The following is a 26,662-nucleotide window of genomic DNA, read 5'->3' as shown; positions in this document are numbered from 1 at the left end:
CCTTTCTAGATCTAAGCTCATTTGCTGGGTGGCAATGACGGACACCTGCTTAGGCCAGTCAGCACTCAGACCCCCGTGATGATCCTCTCTCTCCAGCATCTTCTGCCACAGCGTTTAGGCCGATGTCCCTTAGATGGGACACTTCTGATCCCAGAACCTTTCTCCAGCCTGTCTGGGTCCTTGGGCCTCAGCTTGAGGAATATTGTGCCACAATTCTAGGATGCAGATGAGTACCCTTATCTGGGGCGGTTGGGACTCTTAGTTTATCTGATTTTGAAAAACTAGTTACAGGAGGGAATGCCCCCAAAATACAGTTTTGCTATAATACTTGTTTTGAAAATGTGAATTTGTTTCAATGTGATTGACACTTTTGGGAACAATTTGAGCATGAGGCAAATTTCGTTTGTTTATGTGCAATTTTGTCCATGAGAAATGGTGGTGAAAACAGAAAGCAAAAACTGTGCCAGCTAAGCAGACCACAACCTGGAAATGCAGGAACTCATACACCGTGACACTGCCAGCTGCCTCAGCTGACCAAGCATCACTGCCCCACACCCAGTGTCACACTTCTCCATCCGATTTCAGACAACCCATTTCACAATAACCCACGAGTCCCAGCCTTCCCGCACCCGCTTTCACAAACTAGCCTCAGGTCTTCTTCAAGGTAAATGCCATATTTATTGCAGTCTTTTTGAATTCTTAACCATTTAACATATATAAAACTGTGCTATCATTTTAATTAAGTTCCTGTCACTTTTTAAATGTATCACTGATGAAGTTTTTGAGTGTTGCGTCTCTAGCGCCATTTTTCTCGCACGTCTTTTGGTTTTTACTGTGCTGGTCGGAGCCCACTCGACCTGCCACGTGCCTCTGGGTGATTATTTAACCTCCATGAACCAGAGTCTTCCCCCGTGAAACTGCACTCGTAATCCTGCCTCCCCCATCTGTTTATCTGTCTATTCAGCAACCAATGACTCAGGCAGGTCCCAGCTGTGTGCAGACGCATCAAAACCCTGGGCACACCGTGTGGACAGACAGGAGGGGGCCTGCTCCAGCAAAGTTGCATCAAGGGCAAGGGCTGCAAAGGCATTAGAGCAGGGTGATGGCAGAGAGGGGACAGGTGTGCAGGGAAGACTGCAGGGCCTCTGAGGGGACAGCCTGCTGAGAGCTGGGCATGAGGGGGCAGAGCAAAAGTCCTGAGGCAGGAACCAGTGTGTCGTGTGGAGGAAGAACAGAAGCCAGGGAAGAGGAGGCAGCCGTGAGGGAGGCTGGTGGTGTGCACAGGGGCCTGTACGCCGCGTGCACGCAGAGCAGGCTGGTTTGCAGGTCTGTGTGACATGGGGTACGTAAGCTCATGGGAAGTGCTCCATAGGCATCAGCTACTGTTTGGTCCTGTGCTGAGAGAGGAGGTGCTGGAACTGGGGAGAGTGGCGGAGGTGTGACGAGTGGGCAGAGTGGGTGAACAAGGCTGGCTGGCCATGCTGAGGCCCCTGAGGCATCATTGGGAGGACACCAGGCTGCCCTGCCCTGAGACTGTCCTCCCAGCCTTGGATGGTCTCAGGACAGGATGGCAAAGGCCCCTGAGAGGGGGCTACAAAGGAGTGTGAAGGCCCAGGGACATGTGGCATGGAGCAGGCCCTCTGCACATGGGGGAGGAAGGGCAGATTGAAGCCTTGGGGAACCTAGGAGGTGGAAGGAAAGGAAGGGGTGAGGGGTGTCCCTCAGCAGGTCTGTGGACTGTGTAGGAAGGACCTAGATAGAAGTGAGATGGGAGGACACCTGGAGATTTGCACCTGGCAGGACTGGAGGAGCAGGGTGAGAGGTGTGTGGCCTTGACCTCATTGGTGGGAGGGGGAGTGCCCCAAATGGTAAGATGCCTTAGCGGAAAGCTGGTCTAGTCCATTCCTGGAGCACATGGGCTAAGGGGGAGCCTTGGTTGGCATTGCTCTGGGAGCCTGCAAGTTAGGAGGTGAGCTCATTGGGGTGGAAGGAGGGTGAAATCCTGCAGGGGAAGTGCCTGCATGAGGGCCAGGAGTGGAGGAGCCGGAGAGGACACTGCACTCAGCCATGATGGCCATCGGCAGAGTAGCAAGTGAGGGCTGGGAAGGGACGAGTAAATGCCGAGACCAGCACTGAAATCGGGGAGAATGCAGCAAAAGAAGGTGAGCGGGGACTTGGCAGGTGAGACCTTCCAAGGAGCACGCTGGAGGGCACTGGGTGGGCAGAGGGAGAAGGGGACGGAAGACAGACAGATAACTTGGAGATGATGTTAGAAATGGCAACTTCAAGAGGAAGTCAGACTGCGGTTTGCTCAGAAGGAGATGTCTCACCCACCAACATGGCGGGGCGAGGTGGGAGGCACCTCCAGGCAGCTGGGTTGCTCTCCAAGGTCCCCAAGTCTCCTCTCAGACTCGGGTCTCAGTTCAATGGCTATTTATTGAGCACTGTTGTGTGTCAAGGGCTGGAGACACAAAATAAATAAGCTCACTATCTCCAGGGGACAAAGTGGCCAGAGCTATGACGGAATCACACACGGGGAGCTGTGAGCCCAGAGCAGGGCCCCTGGTCAGCCGGGGGAATGCCTTCCTGGGGATGCTCAGCTGAGTAGCATACAGAATAAGAGGCCCAGGGGAGGGCGCAAGGCTGTGGTGTGGCATTGAGTTTGAGGCAGAGGCTGGCGAGGAGAGCGGGTGGAGCTAGACCCCGGACGACCTTGACTGTGCCACCGCAGAAGCTCAGATTAGCCGCAGACCAAGGGCAGCTCTTGGAAGGCTTGAAGCTGGGAGTGCTGTCGTCAAGGTATGGTTTGTTCAAGACTGGAGGCGGACAGGCCAGTGACTCAGAGGCTCTTGCAGGGGTTCAGGTGGGAAGCAATGTGGGCCTCAACTAGGACAGTAGCGTTGGGAGTGGAAGGGAGAGTGCAAGAAGAAAACTACCATCTCTTTCATACAAGTTAAAAGCCAGATCCTGAAAGACTGGCATCAGTGAGCAAATCACCTGTGGGAGGGCTAATTCTTTCTCTTTGGGTGTCTTTTGGGTGCAGGCCTTGAGGGATCTCTCCCATTCCCACCCCTACCTCCATGTTGGACTGCCGTGTGCTCTTTAACATGCAAGGCAGTTCAATGAGGACTAGATTTATTGAGTACCACTCATGTGCCAAATGCCATACTAGGCATAGAGGTGGCAAAGGTGGTACCACAAACGTTACAGAGAATTACAATGAAGTGGGACACACAGATCAACAGACAGGCAGTGACCATACAGTGCCTGAGGGCTGTGACGGGGGAGCCGAGGCAAAGGGCATCTAGCCGTGCTGGGGGGTCAGGGGAGCGCTCCAGGGGAATGACTCCTGAAGATCTAATCAGTAAGAAGGAGCCGCCAGGTTAAAGGAACGTCGGGTGGGGACAGAGAGGGGAACATGCAAAGACCCGGAGTGGAGCGAGTTTGGGACAGCTGAAGTGTGCAGAGCAGGGACGTCTGCAGAGGCATATCCCACAGGGCCTCGAGGCTGTGTCAGAGAGTGTGACTTTATCCTGGTGGAAGGAGGGGGGCGGGGCAGTGGGTCTCACCCAAAGGCTGCACATTTGGAAACGTGTGTGGGCTTTTTTGACTGTCACAAGGACTGTGGGGTGTTAGTACCCAAAATGCTCAGCCCGCCTGCGCTGTGCTGGGCAGGCCAGCACCACATGTTCTGCCCAAATGCAAGAGTGTCCCTGCTGAGAAACATGACATCTTCAAGGCAGAGCCAACAAAGAGTATTTTAGTTTCCAAATATATTTTTTATTATCTTATTGTTAATTTTATTACCTTGTGATCAGAGAAAAAGATCATTATAATATTGTTGCAGGTAGCCATCAGTCCTTCATTTCGATTGCTGGACACTCTTCCATTCTGTGCGTGTACCACAATTTGCATATCCATAATCTTGTCTGTGGACATTTGGGTTGCTTATAGGTTTTTTGCCAATATGAACAATGACACAGTGAACATTCTTATGTATGTCTCCAGGCATACACGTGCAAAAGTTTATCTTGGACACAGCAAAGAGCAGAATTCTGGGTTATAGAAATGTAAGTTTTTAACTTCACAAGATAATGCCAAATTGATTGATTCATTAACTCGCTTACCAGCAATGTGTAAAGTACTCCTCTTCCTGTATATCTTCTACAACACTTCACGTTGTCAGATTGCTTAATTTTTTTCAGTTGAATGGATGTTATCTGGTATCTCATTGTGGTCTTGATTTCATTCAGTCATTCAACAAATATTTGTTGAGTGCTTATCCTGTGCCAGGCACTGCTTTAGGACTGGATTTGCATTCCCTTGATAATTTCTGAGGTTGAACATGTTGTCACTTGCTTCATGCCCATTTACACTTACTCTTCTGTGAAATACCCATTGCAGTGTCCACCAGGGAGTCTTCTTAATCTACTAAACATCCAGCCCCACCCACAAGATGACCAAAGGCTGCCCTAGGCACCCGTCTGCTCAGAAGGGCAGGAACTATCGCTGGCCATCAGCGGACTTCCACCTTCTTTTTCTGCAGGAATAATGGAGCGATGTATGTAGCCGTCAAGGCTACATCTTGGGACGTAGCTCATAGCTGACAGCTCACATGCAAGATGAGATCCATGTCGGGCAGGGCGAGAGTCGCCTTTGGCTTCCAGACTTCAGGCCTCACAGGAGCCACTATGTCTTGCGACAAGTCCACAGGCGTAGCTTCCGGGGGCCCCAAAAGGAACATGCCTCATTTCATGAGTCACTGTCCTCCAGGAAGCTCAGAGTATGGCCTCCTCTCAGACATTCATTGTTCGTTTATAGTTCCTGTCCACATGCAGCTTACCAAGAGGAGTAATTGTTACATAGGCAGTGTTGCCTAGTTAAATCATTGACATTCTACCTTTACCTGGTTACCAGGGGAACAAAGCCAGAGAGTTAACCAAAGGTCAAATTCGCAAGCAGAAGAGGAAAGGGTATTGTTAACCTTTTGCCCATATTACTTTTTTAAAAAGCAAGTTTACTGAGGTATAATACTCATGCCATAAAATGTACCCATTTTAAGTGAACAATTTGATGAGTTCTGACAAATCTACGTACCAAGTGACCACCACTACAACATAGTATAGAACATTTCTGTTACCCCCCAAAATTTCCTTGTGCCTTTTCCTAGCAAGCCTCACTTCCCACCTGTGGTCCTAATAGGTTAGTCTTTTCTGGAGTTTTAATCACACAGCATATATTTTTGTGTGTCTGGTTTCTTCTGTTTAGCTTCCTGTTTTTGAGATTCATCCATGTGATTGCATTATTAGTTCGTTCCTTTTTACGGCTAAGAATTATTCCATTATATGACTATATCTCCTTTGCTTCATCCACTCACCTGCTGATGGACATTTCAGTCATTTCCATTTTTGGCTATTACAAATAAAGTTGCTGTGAACATTTGTGTATAAATCTTTAGATAAAAGCCTAGGAGTGGAATTGCTGGATCATATGGTAAATATCAGTTTAACACTATAAGAAACTGCCAAGTTGTTTGCCAAAGTGTTTGTACCATTCTACTTTTCCACCAGCAGTAAATGAGAGTTCCAGTTGCTTTGCATCCCTGCCAGTATTTGCTATTGTAAGGCTTTTAATGTTAGCTATTCTAGTGAATGTAGAGTGGTATTTCGTTGTGGTTTTAATTTGCATTTTCTTGATGACTAATGATGTTGAAAACATTTGCATGTGCTTTTTGGCCATTTGTATATCTTCTTTTATGAGGTTCCTAAAATCTTTTGCCCTTTTTAAAAATTGAATGTCTTCTAATTATGAACTTGTGAAAGTACTAATATAGTCTGGATACAAATTCTTTGTCAAATACATGTATTGCAAATATTATCTCCCAGTTGTGGCTTTTAATTTCCTTCACAGTGTCTTTTGAAGAGCAAAAGCTTTTAACATTATCAAAGATTTTTTTAAGTCTGTGGTTTTTACATCCTATCTAAGAAATCTGCCTACTCTAGGGTCATGAAGATATTCACTTGTTTTTATCTCGAAGTTTTTATAATTTTAGCTTTCCATTTAGCTCTATGATCCATTTCAAGTTAATTTTTGTGTGTGATGTGAGGTATGGGTTGAAGTTCTTTTTTTTCTCTTTAATGTTGATAGCCAATTGTTCCATTACCATTTGTTTAAAGGAATATGTATAGGTCTATCTCTGGATTCTCTGTTCTGCTCCACTGATCTATATGTCTTTCCTTATGACACTATCACACTGCCTTGATTATTGTAGCTTTACAGTAAACCATTAAATCAGGTAGTGTAGGTCCTCCAACTTTGTTCTTTTTCAAAACTGTTTTGGCTTTTCTAAATCTTATGCGTTTCCATATAAATTTTAAGGTTTTGGTCAATTTCTTTTTTTTTTTTTAAGATTTTTTTATTTTTTCCTTTTTCCTCTCCAAAGCCGCCCGTACATAGTTGTATATTCTTGTACATAGTTGTATATTCTTCGTTGTGGGTCCTTCTAGTTGTGGCATGTGGGACGCTGCCTCAGCGTGGTTTGATGAGCAGTGCCATGTCCGCGCCCAGGATTCGAACCAACGAAACACTGGGCCGCCTGCAGTGGAGCGCGCGAACTTAACCACTCGGCCACGGGGCCAGCCCCAGGTTTTGGTCAATTTCTATAAAGAAGCCTACTGGGATTTTGATTGGGATTGTGTTGAATTTCTACATCAATTTGGAGAGAATTGAAATCTTAACACTATTGAGTTTTCTAATCCATGAACACGGTACATCTCTCTATTTAGGTATTTTAAAATCTCTCTCAGAAATGCTTTGTAGTTTTCAGTAGACATGCATTGCACATGTTTTGTTAAATTTATCACTTGCAGAAAGAGTTAGCATAGCTGGCCTGAGACTAGTATCCTTAGAAAGGTCTTCTTGCAAGGTTGGCCCTTGGTTGTCATCTGGGATGATTTCAGAAGGGTTCCCACAATCCCTAGAACTCATAAACTGATAAGAATGGCTCACTGTGCTAACCTGTTCAAACAACATGGCTTATGCTGACCTTCTGATTTCCTTCTGGGAGTCTAGAATTTTGGTACATGCTAGGCAGAGGGTGCCTATGTGACCAGCCCCCTATGAGAACCTCGAGTCTCTAATAAGCTTCCTTGATAGACAACATTTCACGCGTGTTGTCAAAACTCATCGCTCAAGGGGGCTGGCCCCATGGCCGAGTGGTTAAGTTCGCGCGCTCCGCTGCAGGCGGCCCAGTGTTTCGTTGGTTTGAATCCTGGGAGTGGACATGGCACTGCTCATGAGACCACGCTGAGGCAGCGTCCCACATGCCACAACTAGAAGAACCCACAATGAAGAATATACAACTATGTACCGGGGGGCTTTGGGGAGAAAAAGGAAATAATAAAATCTTTAAAAAAAAAAAAAAAAACTCATCGCTCAAGGAATCAAGTCCATCCTATGTGACTCCACAGGGAGAAGACTCTTGAAAACTTGCACCTGGGTTCCCTCAAATTTTGCCCCATGAGTCTTTTCCCTTTGCTGCCTTTGCTTTATATCCTTTCTCTGTCATACATCATAGCCATGAGCAGGAGGACATGCTGAGTCCTGGGAATCCTCCTGGTGAGTCGTCAAACCTGGGAGTGGGCTTAGGAGCCTCTGCCATAATCCCTAAGCATTTTATGATTTTTTGATGGATATATAGTTTTAAAATTTCATGTTCCTAGCAGTACAGAGTTACATGATTTTTTTTGTTGTTGACTTTGTATCCTATGACCTTGTCGAACTCATTTGTTAGTTCTAGTAGTTTTTTTGTAGATTTCTTAGGACTTTTTTATGTCATGACCATATTGTTATAAATAAACATGGCTTTTTTTCTTGCCCTATCACACTCACTAGGGCCTCCAGTACAATGTTTTTGAGAAAAGTTGGTCGCTATCTTTTGCTTTGGGGGTGGTATGCTCAGGAGCTCTTGGTGGGAGGGTCTGCTTCCTCTTCACCATCACCAGCTTCTGGCTGTGCAGTATGGCCCTGGCTCTGTGGATGGCGGCCATGCACAGATAAGGGTGGTACTTGTTGTTTCAGATCGTGTGCTGGATGCTGCTGAGAGTGTCCTGGACATTCTTATTGATGGTGGTCTGCATGTAGGAGGTGGCCAGCTTTTGCTAGTCACATCTCCGCTTCATGACCACCATGACACCTTTGCTGTTGGCCGCCGGCTCCACACCTGCCGTCTTGCAGTGAATGAGCCCACTGGAGCAGGAGGAGTTGAGGGCCTTCAGATTGTCGGGTTCAGTGCTGCACGTCTGCATGTTCCCCTTGATCAGGGAGCTGGAGCTGTTCTGCAAGACCATTCATTGCAGATGCACAGACATGACAGCAGGTACTCTCGCTGTGGTGGCTGGAAACAGAAAGGGCATCTATGTCCAAATTTCCCCTTTTTATAAGGACACAGTCATACTGGATTAGGGGCCCACTTTACTCCAGTACGATCTTATCTTAACTAATTACATGTGCAATGACTAATTTCCAAATAGGGTCACATTCTGAAGTCCTGGGTATTAGAACTTCAACATAGGAATTTGGTGGTGGGAGGGGGGGACGGGACAGGACGGGACACAATTCAACTCATAACGTTGGGCTCATAAAGTAAATTAGAGAATTTTATGAGGTCAGCATAACCTTTTTGTGTTACTTTTGGTAGATTGTGGGTTGATGTCAACTTGAAAAATAAAACAGGCAATTATTTTACCAGCAAAATGAGTTTATTCAGGAAAAAAACAAAGAATTGCAATTTGAGACCCACATTCTATAGCAAAAGCCAATGATCAAAGGAGAAGAATGTCATTTTATAGGAAAAAAGGAGGAAATTGGGAGAGGTTGTTTTGAACAAAAGTCCACAGGAGAAAAGCAAGAGTTCAGAGTGGTGATGGTTTCTCATTGGCTGAGTTGCTGGGGTAGTTGATTTCTGTTTGGGACACAACGTACGCTTCTTCTGGTTGGTGTCTGTAAGTGATGATTCTTCCTATTGATGACTTCTTTCTAGTGGGGTCTGTAATTGACTGTCTTTCTTGTAATTGACCTTGAGTGGTACTGTGTGAGAGCTCCTCCTTCCAGCCTCCAGAATCCATTTTAAATGGGTTTCCCTTTATTAATTTTCACATTCCTACCTTCTGATCAAGATCATTCTCTGAGAGTATCACTGATCGAGAGTCAGGATTTCTGCACTTAGTGGTCTTGTCCCTTGGTGCCGGGAAGGACCTTTCCTTCTCGTCATGATCCATGTTGGAGGGAGAGTGCATAGTGGTTGGAAACCATTTAGGCCACACTTGAGAAACCAGGAAGGTTAGGAGGGAGAACTCGCAGGCACTTCTTATTCAAAGTCTATAGTCATCCAAGGTCATAAGCATTGGAAATCATTTCAGATTGCTGTGCTAACGTCACCTCATGAGGTACGTCATGTTTACAAAGGTTTGACAGGCAATAAAATACAAAACTTAAAGTATTTATACAAGACAGAATTGAAAGTAACATGACAAATCCAAATTGTCTGATGGTTCCAAACTAGGAGGCCAAACCTGAAGGTAACCGGCTAAATAGAGGCTTAATGGGGTGAACCAGTGAGAGGCTTCTGATTTGTTATGAAGAGAAAACAGAACAGCAAATATGGTAAGAGCACACTCAAACTGAAAGAATTAACTGAGCGCATTGGGAAGACAGTGCAGGAATAAACATGAAGCAATAGCTGATGAACTCTTGCAAAAATTCAAAAAGACATATTAAAACAGTATTGTCATCTCGAAATAACTGTTTGGGAGTCAAATGCGTTATCCAGTAATACTGCCTGTAGGGTTGCAAATTCAGAGACCATGGATTTGGATAAGAGCTCAGAGACAGGTAACAGTTCAGATGAAAGAAAGACTTCTGTGAATGCTGAACTTTCTAACCCTTCAGAAAAAGAAAGCGAAAAGATTAATTTGTCGCAGGATCGTAAGGAGGCTGTTTCTGAAAGCCTATAATCGAAAGAAGAGGTTTCCCCCTTTTGTAAGGGATTGGGAAATGCAGACAAGGTCACCGTCCTTCCAGGAAGGGGAGAGAGAAAATAAAGTAAGAAACAACAGTGGGAAGAGGATATACAGGCCTGGTTTGGTCGTCTTGGGAAAGCTCTCTGCCTCAGATGTCAGCTACTTCTCCTCCTGGTCAATTTGACTTGAGGTCTCCAGTGTTTGTAAAGGACCAGATGTCAGGTGGAGCCTTCTTTAGCTGTGAGACGTGCAACCAAGGCTCAAGTCCCTGAAGATTGGCTGCCATACGGGTAGTGAGGTATAGTCCCTTCTAAGGAAATTTCAAGGGCAGTAAAGTTGGAAACATCAGTCTAGAGTATCATATACAGACATTTAAGGAAACTAGAAGAATTTCAGATCCAGTCCAGCTCATAGGTGTAACAAAACCTTAAAGACAATTAATAGGACTAAAAAGTTTAATATCTACAAAGGTACAAACATAATTTCTCTCTCTACAATTACCCCCATTTTTATTAAAGATAATTATAGTAAAACTAATTTGTTTTTATTAAAAACTTCAGCTGATTATTTTTATAAACACAACAAAAACTGTGATTGACCATAGAAGCTCCATAAGATTACTTTGCTGAAACCTTGTAAGCAAGGTACTAGGTTGCTTTTTCCAAGCAGTTCCTTAAAGTTGTCTGGTCATTTCTGAGTCTATGTACATCTCTCCTGAATATGACATTCTAGTCAAAGCCTTGGTAATGTAGCCAACATTTCCAATTGTGTCCCGTTACAAGGAGAATAGACCTGAACCCATGCAAATACATATATTGTCATGAAAAGAAAACTTAAGGGATTATGTAGAGAGAAAAAGACAAATGTTTCAACCTTGTTGCAAAGATACACTTTACCAGATTGCTGGGAGTTATAGGGAGCTTAAAGGAGAGGAGAAAAAGGGGTCCTTTCCATCTGGAAAGCAAAACATCAAAGCAATCAGTCCTCCACTGGAGTTCCAGAAATTCCCACCCAGTTCAATGTTATGATTTTAAAATTATTAAAACTTGGATTCCAGAGGACTTTTCAAAGTCTTTTCCATAAGTTTCTTTGAAAATGAAACATATTTATGAAAGCATCAGAGTAAAGCAACAACTGTCTATAACGGACAGAAGACTTGAAAATGCATTGAGCGAAGGCAATTGACAGGGAAATTTGGGTCTTGTTGTGACATAGTTTAGATAGTAACTAGAATTACAGGTAATAACATTACATTAGGACACATGAGATGTTTAGGCATTTTATACAATTTCTAGAATACTTTTTAGTAATATTCACCCATACAATATAATCTAAAAACATTTATTATCACTTATTCAAACATGCTTCTCATGTAATTTGACATATGAAATAAGCCTAATTAGTGTAATATCTCTTTTTTGATAAGGAGAGGGAATAAATCTTTTGAGATGTCTCAGGTGCCCTGTGGAAAATCCCTAAGTTATATCCAGGTTGAAAATACTTCATTTAGAATTTGAATATTTTGGGAAACTTGTCAAAAATATCAAAAGGTTTGGACACTTGACCAAACAGGTTCACAGATCATCATGAAATAATACTTAAGTATGTATTTGACCAAAGTAATAATAACATGTTTCAAAGGCAAATACAAAAGGTTATATGGTTGTAAGAAAAACTTAACTCCTTCAATACTAAGAAGACTCAGTTCTCTTAAGTAAAGACCTGATAGAAACAACACAGGAAATTATTTTGATAAATAAATAGTGCAATCTTTAAATGTGGCACAAGATATGATTACTAACAGACTAGAATTTAGTTTCTTTGCAATAGGGAGCCAAAAATAGATAAATCCATGTTCATTAATTAATGTTTTAGTATTTTATATTGTTTGGGAAATGATCCAGATATTCAATGAAATTTCATAATTTAATTTAATTTAGCAAAAACTTTAAAGTTTTAAGTTACCCAAAAAGATTTGGGGATGTTATTTCTAAGCACACATACCACAAAACATAATTATTGTACCTAAAAACTTTCATCCCATTTTCATCTATCAAAATAATTTGTTCCCAGGGGCTGGCCCTGTAGCTGAGTGGTTAAGTTCACGCGCTCTGCTTCAGGGGCCCAGGGTTTCACTGGTTTGGATCCTGGGCGCGGACATGGCACCGCTAATTAGGCCATGCTGAGGTGGCATCCCACATGCCACAACTAGAAGGACTCACAACTAAAAATATACAACCATGTACCCGGGGGCTTTGGGGAGAAAAAGAAAAAAAAAATCTTTACAAATAATAATAATAATTTGTTCCCAACAATTATGTCTAGATTACTCAAAAAACTTCATGAGATATTAGACAGCCATTATCTCAAGTGAATTTTCTTGTTGACAAATTTTGCAACAGAGATAATATGAGCTTATTTGACCGATAAACTCATGTAGAATAAAAGTATTATATTTAATGTTGATAGCTCTAAAGACATATCTGTTTCAATTAAACCAACAAACTTAAACTAGCTCTAATTTCAAACATTTTCCCAGATCATAGGAACCTGAAAAGCATTTTGGTTAGTTTCTATTATATTTCTGAGAATTTTTAGAAATCCTTAATTTAAATAAGCACTTGATTTTCCTTAAACCAAAATTAGGGGGCCAGACCCGTGGTCGAGTGGTTAAGTCCAGGCGCTCCGCCTCGGCGGCCCAGGGTTTCACTGGTTCGGATCCTGGGGGCGGACATGGCACCACTCATTGAGCCACGCTGAGGTGGCATCCCACGTGCCACAACTAGAAGGACCCACAACTGAAAATACACAACTATGTACCAGAGGGCTTTGGGGAGAAAAAGGAAAAAAAAAATCTTTAAAAAAAAAATGTAATTAATTTTGAAATACCCTTTGGAGGTAGAAAAATATCACACATGTACATAGACATACATAAGACATAGAAAGACACAGAGACCTTATAGCTTTTGTTTTAAGAATTTCAGCCACGTCTCAGGTACAAAGTTCAAAAGAATAGTTGATTCCAAATTGTGCTTCTGGAAGATGGACTAAGTTAAGGTTACTTGCTCAGATGGCCAAAGTTTCAGCACTAGATGCACAGAGGGAAGGAGGGAGATGGCGCCAGAGTGGGGCCTGAGCAGAAGACGAAGAAAACAGGGGAAGGGAAAGGGAAGCCTCAGAAGCCATTTTTGTCTTCCTTCAATGTTTTAGTTGTTTCAGCTAATTTAGATATAGTACCTTACAGAGAGGTGGTTTTAGAGTTTTGTGCCTGTTGGGAAGCTCCAGGTACAATTAAAATAAATGTACTGTTTGTTTTGCTTAATTTTAGAGCCGTAGTCTTCCTATTTGGTTTTAAGAAAAATGAGTTTGGGGAGATCGAAAGTTCCCCATTATGGCCATTGTAATTCCAGGCTATTCTTTGTCAGTTTGGCCCACTTAGTTAAAAACGCACATGCAGGGGGTCCAAAATTCTTAAACTTAATCCTGGCTGGGGCCCCTTAAGAAGGGCTGCCCTCAGGTCATTGAGATGACTGGGATCCCATTTCCCAGCTTCAAAAGCCCAAGTTGATTCCAGGAGGAAATCAAAACCAAAGAAAATCCAAAACCAAAAGAAAATCCCCGCTAGCTTGACCCCCAAAAGGAAAGTTGCTGCCACACACCTCAGAAGACAGACAAGCACTCGTTGGGGAAGACTCTAACCCTTCCCCCGAAAGGACAAAGTCTTTCTCTGTGAAGATGGAGCCTAGGATGAAACCTCCTGAAATGATGCTAACCCTTTTCCGAGAGGGAAAAACCCTCTCCCCTTTCTGAATAAAGTCAGACAGCTCAAATCACAAGAAAAGTGGAGCTCAGAATCTGACAGGAAACTCACCAAACCAAAAGTAGGCCGTGACTCACAGAAGCCATGAGCTCCAGGGGCCCAGAGCAGGTACCTCGCTCAATTCTGGGGCCCATCGTCTCTTGAGGGTCGCCTCCTTCAGATCCCACTTCTGACACCACGTATGTCAACCTGAAAAATAAAACAGCCAATTCTACCAGCAAAATGAGTTTATTCAGGAAAAAGCAAGGAATTGCAGTTCAGGACCCACAGGCTGTGGCAAAAGCCATAGGCAGGTCCAACAATCAAAGGAGAAGAACGTGATTTTACAGGGAAAAAGGAGGAAATTGGGAGGGGTTGTTTTGAACTAAAGTCCACTGGAGGAAAGCAAGACTTCAGAGTGGTGACGGTTTCTCATTGGCCGAGTTGCTGGGGTAGTTGATTTCTGTTTGGGATGCAACGTACATTTCTTCTTGTTGGGGTCTGTAATTGACCACCTTTCCTGCAAATGACCTCAGGTGGTACTGTGTGAGAGTGCTTCCTTTCTGGCCTCTTGACTTTATTTTAAATGAGGTTTCCCTTTATTAATTTTCACAGTGTCTTACAGGTTTTAAAATTTTTCAGGCATTATTTCTTCAGACATTACTTCTCCATTCTATCTTTCTTCTGGCACTCTACTTTTTTACTTTCCCTGTCACGTATCATATGCTTTTTTTTTCCTCTATCCATTCCTTTTTCTCTTTGTAAGTTTGCACAGCTTCTATTGACCTTTTGGTTCACTAACCCTTTCTTCTGACTTGTCTAATCTGCTTTTAAACCCATCTACTGAATTTTTAGTTTCAGTTAATTTATTTTTCCATTAAAGATGCTCAGTTTCTTTTTTATAGAATCCAATTCTCCTGGGAAATTCGCCATATTATCTTCCATGTATCTCCATTTCCTCCTGCCTTTTCCTTAACATATTAGTCATATTTATTTTAAAGTTTGTTTTTTTTTTGCTATCTCCAATCTTTTAGTCACCTCTAGGTCTGATTCTGTTATCTTATTTTTCCTCTTGGTTTTCAGTCATATAATCCTATCTTTTAAAGGGCCTAGATAACGTGCATTAAAAAAACTGCAGAGGTTCTGAATGGTGTTATCTTCTTCTGGAAAAAGTTCTCCTTGCTCTCTGCCAGGCAGAGAGAGTGGGGCTGATTACCTTCAACGATCAGGGCAGAGCTGAGTCGAGTAAGGGTTGTGATTTTGGTAAGGCTCCGTCCTTAACGCTCCCAGGTGGAGCCCTCCAGAGCTGGGGTCTTGCCAGGGCTCCTTCCCCTCGTGGGACCTGAACACTAATTCTTGTTTCCTCAGCACAACTTGTCTAAAATGCCATAGCTGCAATTCTTCCCTCACAGCTGAGGGTTTCTCTTCATGTTTATTTCTTGCATTCCTGCTTGGATATATATTTTAAGTTTAACAGTATTTTATCTAGAAATTTTATGTTTTAAGAGTGGGAACTGGGATCCCAGGTCAGTTTGGTCCACCATCTGGACTGGAAGTCCTCTGAAGGAGTTTAAGCAGGGGAGTGACATCATCCCTGTCTGCAGTGCTGAGGACAAGTTGGGATCTGCTGCAGACATGATCCTGGTCTTGACTCGAGAGAAGGGCATCGAGGTGAGAGGGGTTCAGAAGACAGAAGCTGAATGCCCAAGGGTCATGAGAGCAACTGGGGTAGAGAGGAGGATTTGGAGCCTGGCGCTAGAGTCCTCCCAGCGCCAGCAAGCTGCTGGATAACAGCAGAAAGCAGGCCGAAGTGGGATGGAGGAGAGTAGAGGGCACAGGCTGCTGCACAGGAGCCGAAAGGCTGGAAGTTGCAATGGCAAGGGAGGAGATGAGGATGATGTGAAGTGGGTCCAGAGGAGTGAGCACCCATGCGGACAAGAGACGCTCTTCCGTAGTGAGCATGGGAGTCAAGAAGTTGCAGTGTGTGGGTGGTAGTGGGGGGGGGGGTTGTTTGCATTTTGGACATTCTGAAAGGTCTCCAATGCCTGATAAGCCTGAGACAAAGAAGACATTCGAGAAACATAGAATGTTTTGGTGGCAGATGGGGCCGAGCCATCCTGCTGCCTGGGATGCAGCGTCTGGGCCCCGATGGGGAAGGGGCTGCCTTGGGAGCTGCAGTGCTGGGACCAGCTCCCCTCAATGCCCCCCAGTGCAGGCCCTTCCTGCCTGCAGCGTGACTATAGTCCTTGCTGATCTTCCTGCCTGTGCTCAAACCTCTTCCAGGCTCTTCCCTGGAAGGGTCCATGGTTCATCACTGCCTGCAGTATGGAGTTCATACTCCTTGACTTTCCCCCGACAGCTGTCCACACTGCCCTCACCACCCACAGCTCCCCCCGACCCCCTGCCATGCAGCATCTCTTTCTTCCACCTGCTTCCCCCAAATGTGCCTCCATACATTCCCCTGGGCTTTGAGTTTTGCCGCCTGCACTCCTGAAGTGCCTCACCGCTGATGTTGATGCCGAGCCAAAGTCCAGAAGGCTGCCACATTCTCTCTCCCTGGTCCTGGGACAGGCGGTGCTTGTGCGGCTTGTGTTAGATAAAGTTCATTCATTCATTCCATGGTTGACATGTATGGTGTGGCTGTCCCTGGACTAGGTGCTGGCCTGTGTGTTAAAACGCAACAGTCTCTGTTCTGAAGGCACTTCCAGGTCAGAGCCACTGAACGGTAGCCCTGGTTAGCCAGAAGGCAGGTGGCACAGGGCACTTGCGCTGGGTGTTAAGCGAGCTGGGGTCCTGTGCTGGCTTCTCTCTGTGGTTTTCAACAGGCACTGATGACAGTGACGCTTTCCACAGCAGGGAATGTGATGGAGACATGGACACTTCTTGTCATTTCATCTTGAAAACAAGCATGGGTTTAATGATTACTTATGTGAATAGACATTTTTGATTGAAGAATTAACTTTCTTTAGCCTTAGTATAGTTACTGTGTCAGCGCTCTCCAGCGGAAGCCCACTGGACACGTCTGCAGTCGAACAAGTCAGGCTTACTGCTTATCGTGGTGAGGGAGCCCACACGCCATGGGGAGCCACATGGAGTCACAGGAAGGGCGTGCTAGGAAGGACTTCCTATGGCATTTGGCTTGTTTGGGTGAATGGGGAAGGGCTTAAGGAAGCTGGGCTTTGCTCTGGATGCTGCCAGGAGGGGGAGGAATTCTGTGACAGTATCTCCACACATCTTCTCTGGAGGGAGGACAGACCAGAGGCGAGCTAGAGCTGTCAACTGTGAAGAGGCAGCAGCCGCTCAGAGAAGGCAGGACGGGGCACTGTTGGTCTTCTTTATGGTCTGGACAAAGCGCATGTTTTGTCTGTGTTCAGCCATGTTTACCGAGGGATCTTCTTGTCTTGACCCATCTCACTCACAGAGGAGCCTTGTCTGACGCTGGTGTTGTATGAAATCGTTTATATTCTAAGCAGGAGAACACCAGGGCCTAGCTGATGGGAGCAGGCAGCTCCTGGATGATGTGGGCTGTGTCCCTCCTCACCTGAAAAATCAGCGTGGCTGACCTCACAATTGCTGGGCTCCATTCAGCCTCGGGAATCAGTGTGAGCACCTGCTACACACTCCCCACCCAGTCAGAGCATAAGCTACCCCTTCTCCCTCCCTGGGTAGGAAGCAGCAGATGGCAGGCCAAGCTCCGTTGGTGGGAATGGCCCGCTGGATCCCTCTGTAGCACCGCAAGCTGCCTCCTGCCCCTGGCCCTGGGCCCCGTCTGTATCTGCTCCTAGCTCCCCTGTAGCACATCTCAACAGCTTCCTCTCTGCTTTCTTCACCTGTTGGCACCCCCACACCTTCTCCTGGAGGTCCTGTTGCTAGACTCATCTTCCTAAACACAAACCCAGCTGTGGCCCCTGCCAAAGTTCCCGTCACCTCCAGGACAGGCCCAAGCCCTCACCCGTGAGCGGCCCTTGGCCTTTCCTCTTGCAGTCAGGGCCTCTGCCCTACATTGCCGCCCTCCTGGCCCTTGCCCTGCCCCTGACCCAACCCTCTAGACTCTAATGTCCCCAGGGAGCCGCCCCCAAGGGTTAGCTAGCCAAGAGTTTGTCTTCCTTGAACTCCTCAAGAAAATACTGTCCTTGCACATTTCTCTCGGCCGCTATCCCTGAGCTCCTCCTGTCTCGGCTGACATTCTCTTTCAGCATGCGATTGCTCCATGTTTCCTCCTCGGCGTGAACTACTGATGGGTCTGTGAGCTGACGCTGAGCAGGATCCTGCATGCTTAGAGCCCTGATGGGCAGGGCATGCTGAATGAGGAGCTGCACCTGCTCAAGGAGGTGGGGGAGGGGAGCCGCAGTGCCTGCCGGGTGCTCAGCATGTGGACAAGCAGAGTGACTGACAGTAGCAGTGCTGAGCGGGCAGCTGCTGGCAGGGTGATGTGGACCCCACGAAGGGGCCTAGGTGGCTGAGAAGGCAGTGCGCATCCCCACCTGGGAAGTGGGGCCCCCCTGTGGCTCGGGCTGTGCAAGGTCAGACCTGGGGGTTGAGGGGCAAGGAGACAGCAGGAGGCCAGCTGGAGCAGCCAGCTGGCAGTCAGCAGGGCCTGTGTGCCAGACAAGGAATGTGGACTTCATCCTGCTGGCGACCATCAGAGGGTTTGAAGGATGCGAGTGGTGTGATCAGTGTTTGGGAAACACACCTGGGGCCAGGCAGAGGGCTGGTGGCGAGCTGACAGGTGAGCAGGAGAAGGCCTTAGGAGGCAGGGGAAGGTGAGCAGGGAGAGTGAGGGAGGATGAGAGAGGAGAGAGGACAGCCCCATTTCTGGCCTGAGTGGCTGGGGTAGGTACCGTTGACGGAGATAACGCAGGAGCAGCAGGTTTGTGGGGAGGATGGACTTGGCCTTGGGCAGGCCACAGCAGAAGTGCCTGTGGACACTGGGAGGGTGCTGGCTTGCAGTGTATGGGCCCCTTCATGGACACCGCGGTGCTGGTGCCAGTTAAAGGAGTGGATTGATGGGCTGGCAGGGAAGAGGTGGAAAAGCCCTGGGAGAGGGTTCTCAAGTCAAGCCAGATGGAGGGTCCTGCAGAAGCCTGCAGTGAGGAGTCACCTGGATTAGGAGCTCAGGGCAGGGAGGTCCTCAGACAGGGCTGCGCCCTGGGGAGCAGAGGGACTCCTCTGTGGGGAGGGTGAGGCTGTGGACACCTGGCTGATCTCTGAACGTACACCCTGGAGCCAGTGGTGGGGTGGATGAGGGATCCGGAATTGAGGGAGCAAAAGCCACAGGAGAGGACATGCAGAACAAGTTGGGGCTGAGGACTCATGAAAGGGTGAGGCATGCTAAGGCCAGCGGAAGGTGCCAGAGGCAGGCAAAGGGGCCCAACTGACCAAGCCATCGGAGTCTTTGTCCAGCTCTCCACCAGGGGCTCCAGGATGCAGACTTCTAGAGGGGAGGGTGGGGAAGTGTTGAGGGTCTTCGTCTGAGCCAGGCCTGGACAGCATGTGAAATGCTGGCTGATGGGCTCCCTGGGGGCCAGGCAGAGCCTGAGGAGTGTGACAGACCTGCTCTGGGGTGGGTCAGTGACCTGTGCTGCTGCCCCTTGGGCCAAGGGCGAGATGGTAAGGGTCTCACAGGATGCTCCCTCATGCTGTGCAGTTCCCAGGAGCGAGTGGCAGACACAACCAGGCCGCTTACCATCATGTGACCCAGGCACCATACTTAACCTCCAGGAACCTCAGGGTCCCCGTCCATCAGCTGGAAATCCCGGCACATACCTTATGACAGGGCTGGGAAAATTGCAAGGGAAGCGGAAGCATGGATAGAAAAGAATTAGCTACTGTCATTAACCTCCACCACAAGCTAACCCCCACCATCACTGCCTGGTCCTGCTCCCTTCGTCACCCTGGCGATGCCTGCAGCTCCCTCCCCACCTCACGGAGGAAGCAGCGTGAAAAGACAGTGACAGAGGAGAACGGAGAGAGAAGATCCCCTTTATTAGAATTTTAAAGACAGCAGAATGAGAGGAAGGCATCCTCCTCCCCCGAATATTCCCATCCTCTCTGCCTTCAGGGCTCGGCACAGGGATGAGACCCTCACCCCTCAGGCCCCCCAGAGGGCAGCGCTTCGGGGTGTGGGTGGGGAGGGGATGGGGAGACTCTATGCCAGGCAGGGGAGTTGGGACAGGAGGGGAGACGTGCACCCTCACCTCTTGGCTCGATCCCTCTCCCCTAGGACCTGGTGTTGCCCTCCAGACCCTGGGGTGGGCTGGCAGACGGGGCTCATGCAACAGTGAGTGGGCAGGAGGTGGCACAGAAACCCGGCCCCGCTGCCCTTTGGCGGGGCGGGAGGGCTAGAAGGGGCCATGCTGGCCACAGCGGGTCCAAACAGAAGTATCTGCAGTGTACGCACACAAGAGGGTCGGAGAGGGGCTCCCTCTGTCCCAGGCTGTGCTCGGGGACAAGAGAGGGGAGGTACAGATGGCACTGCCACGCCAGGTGCAAGATCCAGACCAGCCACGCCACCTGAGTGGGGCCCCGCACAAGCTGAGGGCTCGGGCTACTCCTTGGCACGGCCGATGATGGTGAGAATGTACAGGAAGATGTTGATGATGTCCGTGTACAGGTTCAGCGCGGCAAACACGTACTCCTCTGGGCTTAGGGACAGCTGCTTGTTCCCCAGCAGCAGCTGGGTGTCCACTGCCAGGAACTGGGGGTGACAGCATACTGGTGTTGAGAAACAAGCTTGCTGCCCTGCTTGAGCCCTGTCCCGGCTGCCCACCCCCCTCACTCACACAGGTGAAGAGCAGTGCACCGAGTGAAGCGTACACGATCTCCAGGATGCGGTTCCGAATGAAGATGCAGAGGATGGCGAAGATGAGCAGTACCACCATGCTCACCAGGAGCACGCCCATGCACGAGGTGAAGTCGTAGCGGGTCTGAGGGCACAGGGAGAGACAGGAGGCCCTGGGTGCTGGGCCCTGAAAGCCCTCTGGGCCCCCAGGGCCCACAGCCCTGCTGTGGGGGGCCCCTCACCTGCATGGAGAAGATGACCACTGTGAAGCAGACGGTTGTGGTGATGCCTACAGCCATGATGACCGCCTCAGTGTTGTAGAAGCTGGCGATCATGCCCACCATGTAGGACAGGCTGACGGTCAGGATCGACTGTGGGGAGAGAGAGCCTTGGGTAAGGGGAGCTGCCCCCCCGCCCTGCCTCCCATTCCCTGCTGTCGCTGCAAAGACCCTGGCTGGGCACCAGGGGCTCAGGTTTTGGGGTTACCAGTGCAACAAGGTTCCAGGGGTGCTTTCGCCGGAAGTCCCCACAGCAGCTGAGGACAATGAGGGAGGTGAAGAACACCGCGTAGGAGACGTAGTAGGTCCAGACGTTCTCCCGGACAAAGTCCTTCACCTTCCCAACGAACGTGAACACAGCCACGGTGGAGAGTGTCACGGACAGCTGCAGGGTCAGCACCAGGAACACCTGGGGACAGAGCCAGCTCAGAGCCCCCCCCCCCGCGCTGCTGCCCAGCCCTCCCCAGGCCCTGTGGCCCACCTTCCGGATGAAGGCCTGGCGGATGCTCTTGTCATCCCAGTTGGTGGCAGGGAAGTCCTGATTGTCATAGTAGGACGGGGGTCCCTCCTCGTGATAGTTCCCGTGCTGAGGTGCTGAGGAGCAGGATGGTCTGGGTAAGTGCCGCTTGCAGGTACCCGGAGCCCCTGCCCTCCCCCTGCCCCTCTACTCACAGTCAGGATCCTGTACCGGGAAGGCCTGTGGTTGTCCATAGGGGTTGGGAGGAAAGGGACTCTGCGGATACGGCCCCTGAGGGTAGCCCCCTTGGGAGTAGGGGTCCGGAGGGTAGCCCCCTTGGGGATAGGGCCCCTGAGGATAGCCCCCTTGGGGGTAGGGGCCCTGAGGATAGCCCCCTTGGGGGTAAGGGCTGGGGCCCTGGGGATATCCTGGCTGGCCATAGGGGGAAGGCTGGAATGGGGGCTGTGGGTAAGGGACCCCAGGGTAGGGAGGCATGGAGGGCTGGGGCCCTCCAGGATATCCAGGGTTGGGGGGAGGATAGCTGTCCCCAGACACCAAGAAACTCTTCTCATGGGGCATGGCTGCGGTTCTGTGGTCTCCCCCTAGAGAAGAGAGACAGAACAGTCAGCCCTACGGTGACATGTCCCCAGAACCAGCCCAGGGCGCCCCACCTGCTGCCGGGAACAAGGATGGAAGGAGGTGGATTCATGACCTTTCCCCCAGGCTGCTGGGAGCCCTGAGCATTGAGGCCAGGAGTGACAGGGTGGCTGGGCGCGGGGCTTGAGAAGGGGCCCCTCTAGGCCGACCCCCCAAGGTGGAGGAGGGGATGGATGATGGGATGACTTTGTCAGCCTAGGGATTTTTGGGCTTCGATCGTTTTTTAGGACCTGGAGGGGCCTTCTCAACCGCTGCAGGGTCAGAGCTCAGGCCAGGTCGGGGCTAGGGGCTCGGTCGGGAGGTGTAGGGGTGTGCCCGGACCCTCCCCTTCGCATCCCGCCCCTTAAGCAGCTTTAAGGGGCCAGAGCCGGCGGCTATTTCTATCCCAGGAAATCCCCACGCCATCTGTGACCCGCTCCAAGAGCAGGGCCCAACCGAGCCTTCATCCCGGGGTGGGGGCAGCAGGCCTGCATCGGCCGCTGCGGTGCCCGCCAGTGGGGTACGCCAGGAACAGCGGGGTGCGGGGGTGTGTGGGGGATGGAAGCGACCAGAGGGCGTCAGGGAAACAAAGCAGGCGTGGGGGCGAGGCGGGTGGGGGCGGCGGCCACGGAACCCGCACTCCAGGCGGAGTGGGCCCTCTCGCTCCGCCGGGGGGCGCTCGGGTCGCGGGTCCCGCCGCCGCCGCAGCGCGTCGACCCCTCCCTCCCGCTCCGGGCCGCGGCTCCCCGCACCCCAGCTGCCGCCCCCAGCCCCGAGCGGGCCGCGCATCCCGGCGAGACCGACCGACGAGCCACCCCGCGCTGCTCGGCTGCGCAGGACCGGGGCGGGGGCGGGGGCGGCCGGCCGGGTGGCTGGGCGGGTAGACACGCTGCCGGCCTTGGGCCGGGGACTCACCACGCGCGGGGCGCCGCAGGACGGTGCGCACGGTGTCCGCTGAGCGGCCGCACGGTTGATGGCCGCCGCGCCCGCGCCCGCGCCCGCGCCCGCACCTGCTCGGCGGCCGGCTCGGCTGGACCTGCGCCTGCGGCTCCGGAGACGCAGCGGGGCCTTGTGACGGGGCGGGCCTGGGCGGGGCTGGGGGCGGGGCTGGGGCGGGGCCGGGGGCGGGGCCGGGGCTCGGCTCCGCAGGGAATACGGGACTTCTCCCCAGCGGCCCCTGCCCACTGCAGCCGCCCTGCTGGCTCTTTTCCGAGTTCCAGGCCCAAGCCCCGCGCCCCACACTGTTCGCCAAGGGGTAGCTTGGGCCATGGGGGCTGAGGACTCCTGGAGGCAGCGGCGTCGCCTGGTCAATTTGGTCAAAGAGTTGAGAAATTTATTCCCAAATCTAGAATTTGCTGAGGCTGCCAAACACTCTCCATTCCTCCTTGGCCTTAAAACACCACTTTCCCTTTTCATTCAAGTCTATCCCAAATCAAGACGCCTAATTGTTAATTGCTCCATCCTCTCTACAAATCACTGAGACCAGCTGTTCCAGGCCCTCAGTAGCCCTTCTGTCTTCACTTGTCTTCCTCACATCTTCACAAGCTGTGAGGGTGGCATTCTTAGCCCTGCTTCACTGCTCAGGGGCTGAGGCTTAGAGATGCCCCAGGACTGGAGACCAAGTTAACTTCTTCTCTTGGCTTCAGCAATCCTCCCGAGGACGTGCAGACTGCCACGGCCAGGGTTGACCCCTGGAGCTGTGCCTCTCCACCTAGGGCCTAGGGCCCTTCCTGTGCTATCCTGGCTCTCGGATAGTTTTGGCCTCTCCCAGGCCTGGCAGTGGTTCGGAAAAGGCTCTTTCCTATGCCCACAGTGTGCTGGTTCAAAGTTCAACAATTGGATCCAGTGAGGGGTTCACAAAAATTCGTGAAAATTTAACAATCTGGTCATGATATGAGCTGTTCCAGCATACCTCTGCCTGTGGCAGACCATCTACAGCAGGGATCGGCACAATAAGTAAATTATATAAGATGTTAGAAGGTGATGAATTCTAGGATAAGAGAAAATATAGACCAGGCAGGGACAGATCGAGGTTTTGCAGAACTACAAGCTCATGCACTTTGAGGGGCCCTCTTTAAGAAAAATAATTAAAAATGGCAAATGTGGAGTTGAGATTGGGGTCGTGGAAGGGCCTTGTGGAAGTCAAAGGTCCTTAAAGACTTTTAAGTTCCAATTAAATCTGCCACTAAGAACAAGGTAAAGGGAGTCACAGGGAAGGGGTGGCCAGATGGCATTGTGGGAAAGGCTGGTCTGGGCAGAGGGCAGGGCCAACGCGAGAATGCTGAGGTGGGAGCGATCTACTGCCCCGGAGGACGAGGCTGGAGCCGACTAAGCATGGAGGGGTGCAGTGGGGATGGGACAAGAGAGGGGACTGGTGGAGCCTGGCAGGCCCCCCAAAGGCCTTTGGCTTTTACTGTGAGAGACTTTGCCTTTTGCCGTGGCTGGAGCTGTAGGAGCTGTTGGTCCCGCTTTACAAGGTTTACCCCATTCTCTCTGTTGAGGATGGACAGTGGGGTTGGGTGGGACTGGCAGAAGGAGATTAGTCAGAGGTTAGCGTAGCAATCCAAGCGAGAGATGATGGAGGTTCAGCCCAGAGTGGGGCAGCCAAGGTCCTGGGGGTGCAGCTCGGGGTGCAGGCTGAGCAGGTCCTCAGGCCCCTGGAGGAGTAGCAGGGTTGGAGGCTGGGTTTCAGTGGGCTGAGGGGTAAATGGGAGGTGGGAGATGGGGAGCAGTAGTGGGCAGAGTTGTTTGAGGGGCTAGAAGCTAATGGAGCATGCACAAGTAGGGGGCATTTGGTGGCAAGAAGGAATGCGGATTGTTAAGCTGCAGCCTGTAAAGGTGTGAGGCCCAGCACTGCCGTGGGCCCATCTGCGCCTCCATCTTTCTTTCTGTGATGAGGATTCGCTGCAGCAAGACTTCTGGGGTTAGCCGTGATGATGACGATGCTGAGACAATGATGCTGATGTAAGATGGGGAAACTGCGCAGGTGCACAGACTGGAGAGAGCCACAGGAAAGGGAGTGGAGGAGGCAGGAGGAAAGCTGTGCTGGGGCCCGAGCCCTTGTAGGTCAAGGGCAGGAGCTGCTCACCCTCAGCACTCACAGCCTGGTCACCTGCTAGGTGTGAAGGGTGAGAAGCAGGGTGTGAGAAGGTTGCTGGGGAGAGCTGAGAGCCAGCCTCAGCTAGGGGCTGGGCTGGAGACCCCAGCTGCTCACGCCGTGGGGGAGGGGAACACAGAGGCGTGAGGTCCTTGAGTGGGGTACAATCACTCAAGCCCCTTGGTGGATTTAGTAGGGAGGGTGATTGGTCATTTTGAGGTTCACAGGGAGAGGCCAGTGGGAGTAGAAGACCTCCGGGGGCCACTCTCCCACCCTGCCAGCCAGTGGACTGGGGTGGGACAGATGGGGCTGGGTAGCTGGACTGAGGGGTAGGCCCAGCCAACACTGAGGTGCTGCGGGGTAGGGATGGAAGGTTCTGCAGGAGAACCGGTGAATAGGAAGGGAAGCACCTGAGTGGCAGCCACCCAGACCCAGCACAGCAGGCCCCTCCCTCCGTCCTTCACTCAGACAGTTAGTTTCACTTTTGTTTTCCTGTCTCAGGCCTTCTGCCTGTGGAGCAGACACAGAAGTCCTGGCTGAAGGCCTGGGCTGGAGCCACCCGGGGGGCTTGGCAAGTGTAAGTGCGGGATATAGGCCACCCATGATGAAGGGGGTCGCTAGGGGCCTGGAGGGGTGGGGTGGGACTATGGACCACAACCCTACCCACCTGTCCCGCCCCCAGGGTTGTGATGGCAGAGGCGGAGGCAGAGGCGGAGGAGGAAGTTGGGGCGGCAGTGGAGCTCAGCGGGCTGCCCCCTGACATCTCCCATGAGCTGCTCACGCTCTACTTTGAGAACCGCCGACGCTCTGGGGGGGGACCTGTGTTGAGCTGGCAGAGGCTTGGCCGTGGGGGCGTACTCACCTTTCGAGAGCCTGCAGGTGAGGGGCTGATGGAAGGGGGCAGCCTGGGCCCCCACTAGCGTGGCCCTGACACCCCACTCCACCCCTGCCCATAGATGCAGTGAGGGTCTTGGCCCAGGAGGAGCACGTGCTCCATGGTACTCGGCTGAGTCTGCGGCCAGCCCCGCCATGTGCCCCTGCACGCCTCTTGCTCCAAGGACTGCCCCCTGGCACTGCACCCCAGCGCCTAGAGAAGCACATCCAGGCCCTGCTGCATGCCATGGGGCACCTGGAACAGTCCTGCCACGTCCTGGCCAGTCCCCGGCCAGACCGGGCCCTGATTCAGCTGCCCAAGCCCCTCTCTGAGGCAGGTGAGAGGTGGGATGGTGGCAGATGTGCCTGCTAGGGGAGATGCCCTGTGCTGACTTGCACCCTCCCCACAGAATTCTGTGTCCTGGAGGAGCAGGCCCGGGCCCTGAGCCTGGAGGGGGCTGAGGTATCCCTGGCCCGGGTGCCGCAGGCCCGAGCGGTGCGTGTGGTGGGGGACGCCTCCCCTGCAGACCTGCTGCTGCTGGAGCTGTACCTGGAGAACGAGCGCCGCAGTGGTGGGGGGCCCCTGGTGGGCCTGCGCAGCTTGCCTGGGCACTTGGGCACTGTGGTCTCCTTCCAGCACTGGCAGGGTGAGTGGGGCTAGATGGACACAGCCCACCCCTCCCTACCGCTCCCTACCCCTGATGGGCCTTATGTCCTTTCCC

General features: G+C 50.6%; 2 protein-coding genes and 1 pseudogene across 6 annotated transcripts in view; 1 reads left to right on the top strand and 2 right to left on the bottom strand.

Moving 5' to 3' along the window:
• PARP10A (poly(ADP-ribose) polymerase family member 10A) overlaps window positions 1–26,662 on the top strand; it is a 38,572-nt gene that overhangs the window by 5,535 nt on the left and 6,375 nt on the right. Inside the window, exons 1-5 of one of the 5 annotated variants that reach the window (XM_070222547.1) lie at window positions 21,359–21,492; window positions 25,569–25,644; window positions 25,750–25,946; window positions 26,024–26,278; window positions 26,351–26,587. In XM_070222547.1, the coding sequence (XP_070078648.1) occupies window positions 25,757–25,946; window positions 26,024–26,278; window positions 26,351–26,587 (682 nt within the window). In that variant the 5' untranslated portion in view covers window positions 21,359–21,492; window positions 25,569–25,644; window positions 25,750–25,756. Of the gene's footprint in view, window positions 1–21,358; window positions 21,493–25,515; window positions 25,645–25,749; window positions 25,947–26,023; window positions 26,279–26,350; window positions 26,588–26,662 lie in introns of those variants that run through there. The other 4 variants (XM_070222550.1, XM_070222548.1, XM_023649187.2 and 1 more) reach the window with 4 other exon arrangements.
• On the bottom strand, window positions 8,048–8,468 carry LOC100630638 (large ribosomal subunit protein eL28 pseudogene; annotated as a pseudogene).
• GRINA (glutamate ionotropic receptor NMDA type subunit associated protein 1) lies at window positions 19,781–23,067 on the bottom strand. Its single transcript, XM_001496011.5, has 7 exons — window positions 22,886–23,067; window positions 21,550–21,936; window positions 21,359–21,471; window positions 21,086–21,286; window positions 20,842–20,970; window positions 20,601–20,744; window positions 19,781–20,515 (listed from the first exon to the last, which is right to left on the bottom strand). Exons 2-7 carry the CDS (start codon window positions 21,911–21,913, stop codon window positions 20,366–20,368), a joined length of 1,101 nt encoding a protein of 366 aa, XP_001496061.1. The 5' UTR covers window positions 21,914–21,936; window positions 22,886–23,067; the 3' UTR covers window positions 19,781–20,365.

Source organism: Equus caballus, chromosome 9, assembly GCF_041296265.1.
Source record: "Equus caballus isolate H_3958 breed thoroughbred chromosome 9, TB-T2T, whole genome shotgun sequence".
Lineage (NCBI taxonomy): Eukaryota > Metazoa > Chordata > Mammalia > Perissodactyla > Equidae > Equus > Equus caballus.
This window is presented reverse-complemented; position numbering and strand designations above follow the sequence as displayed.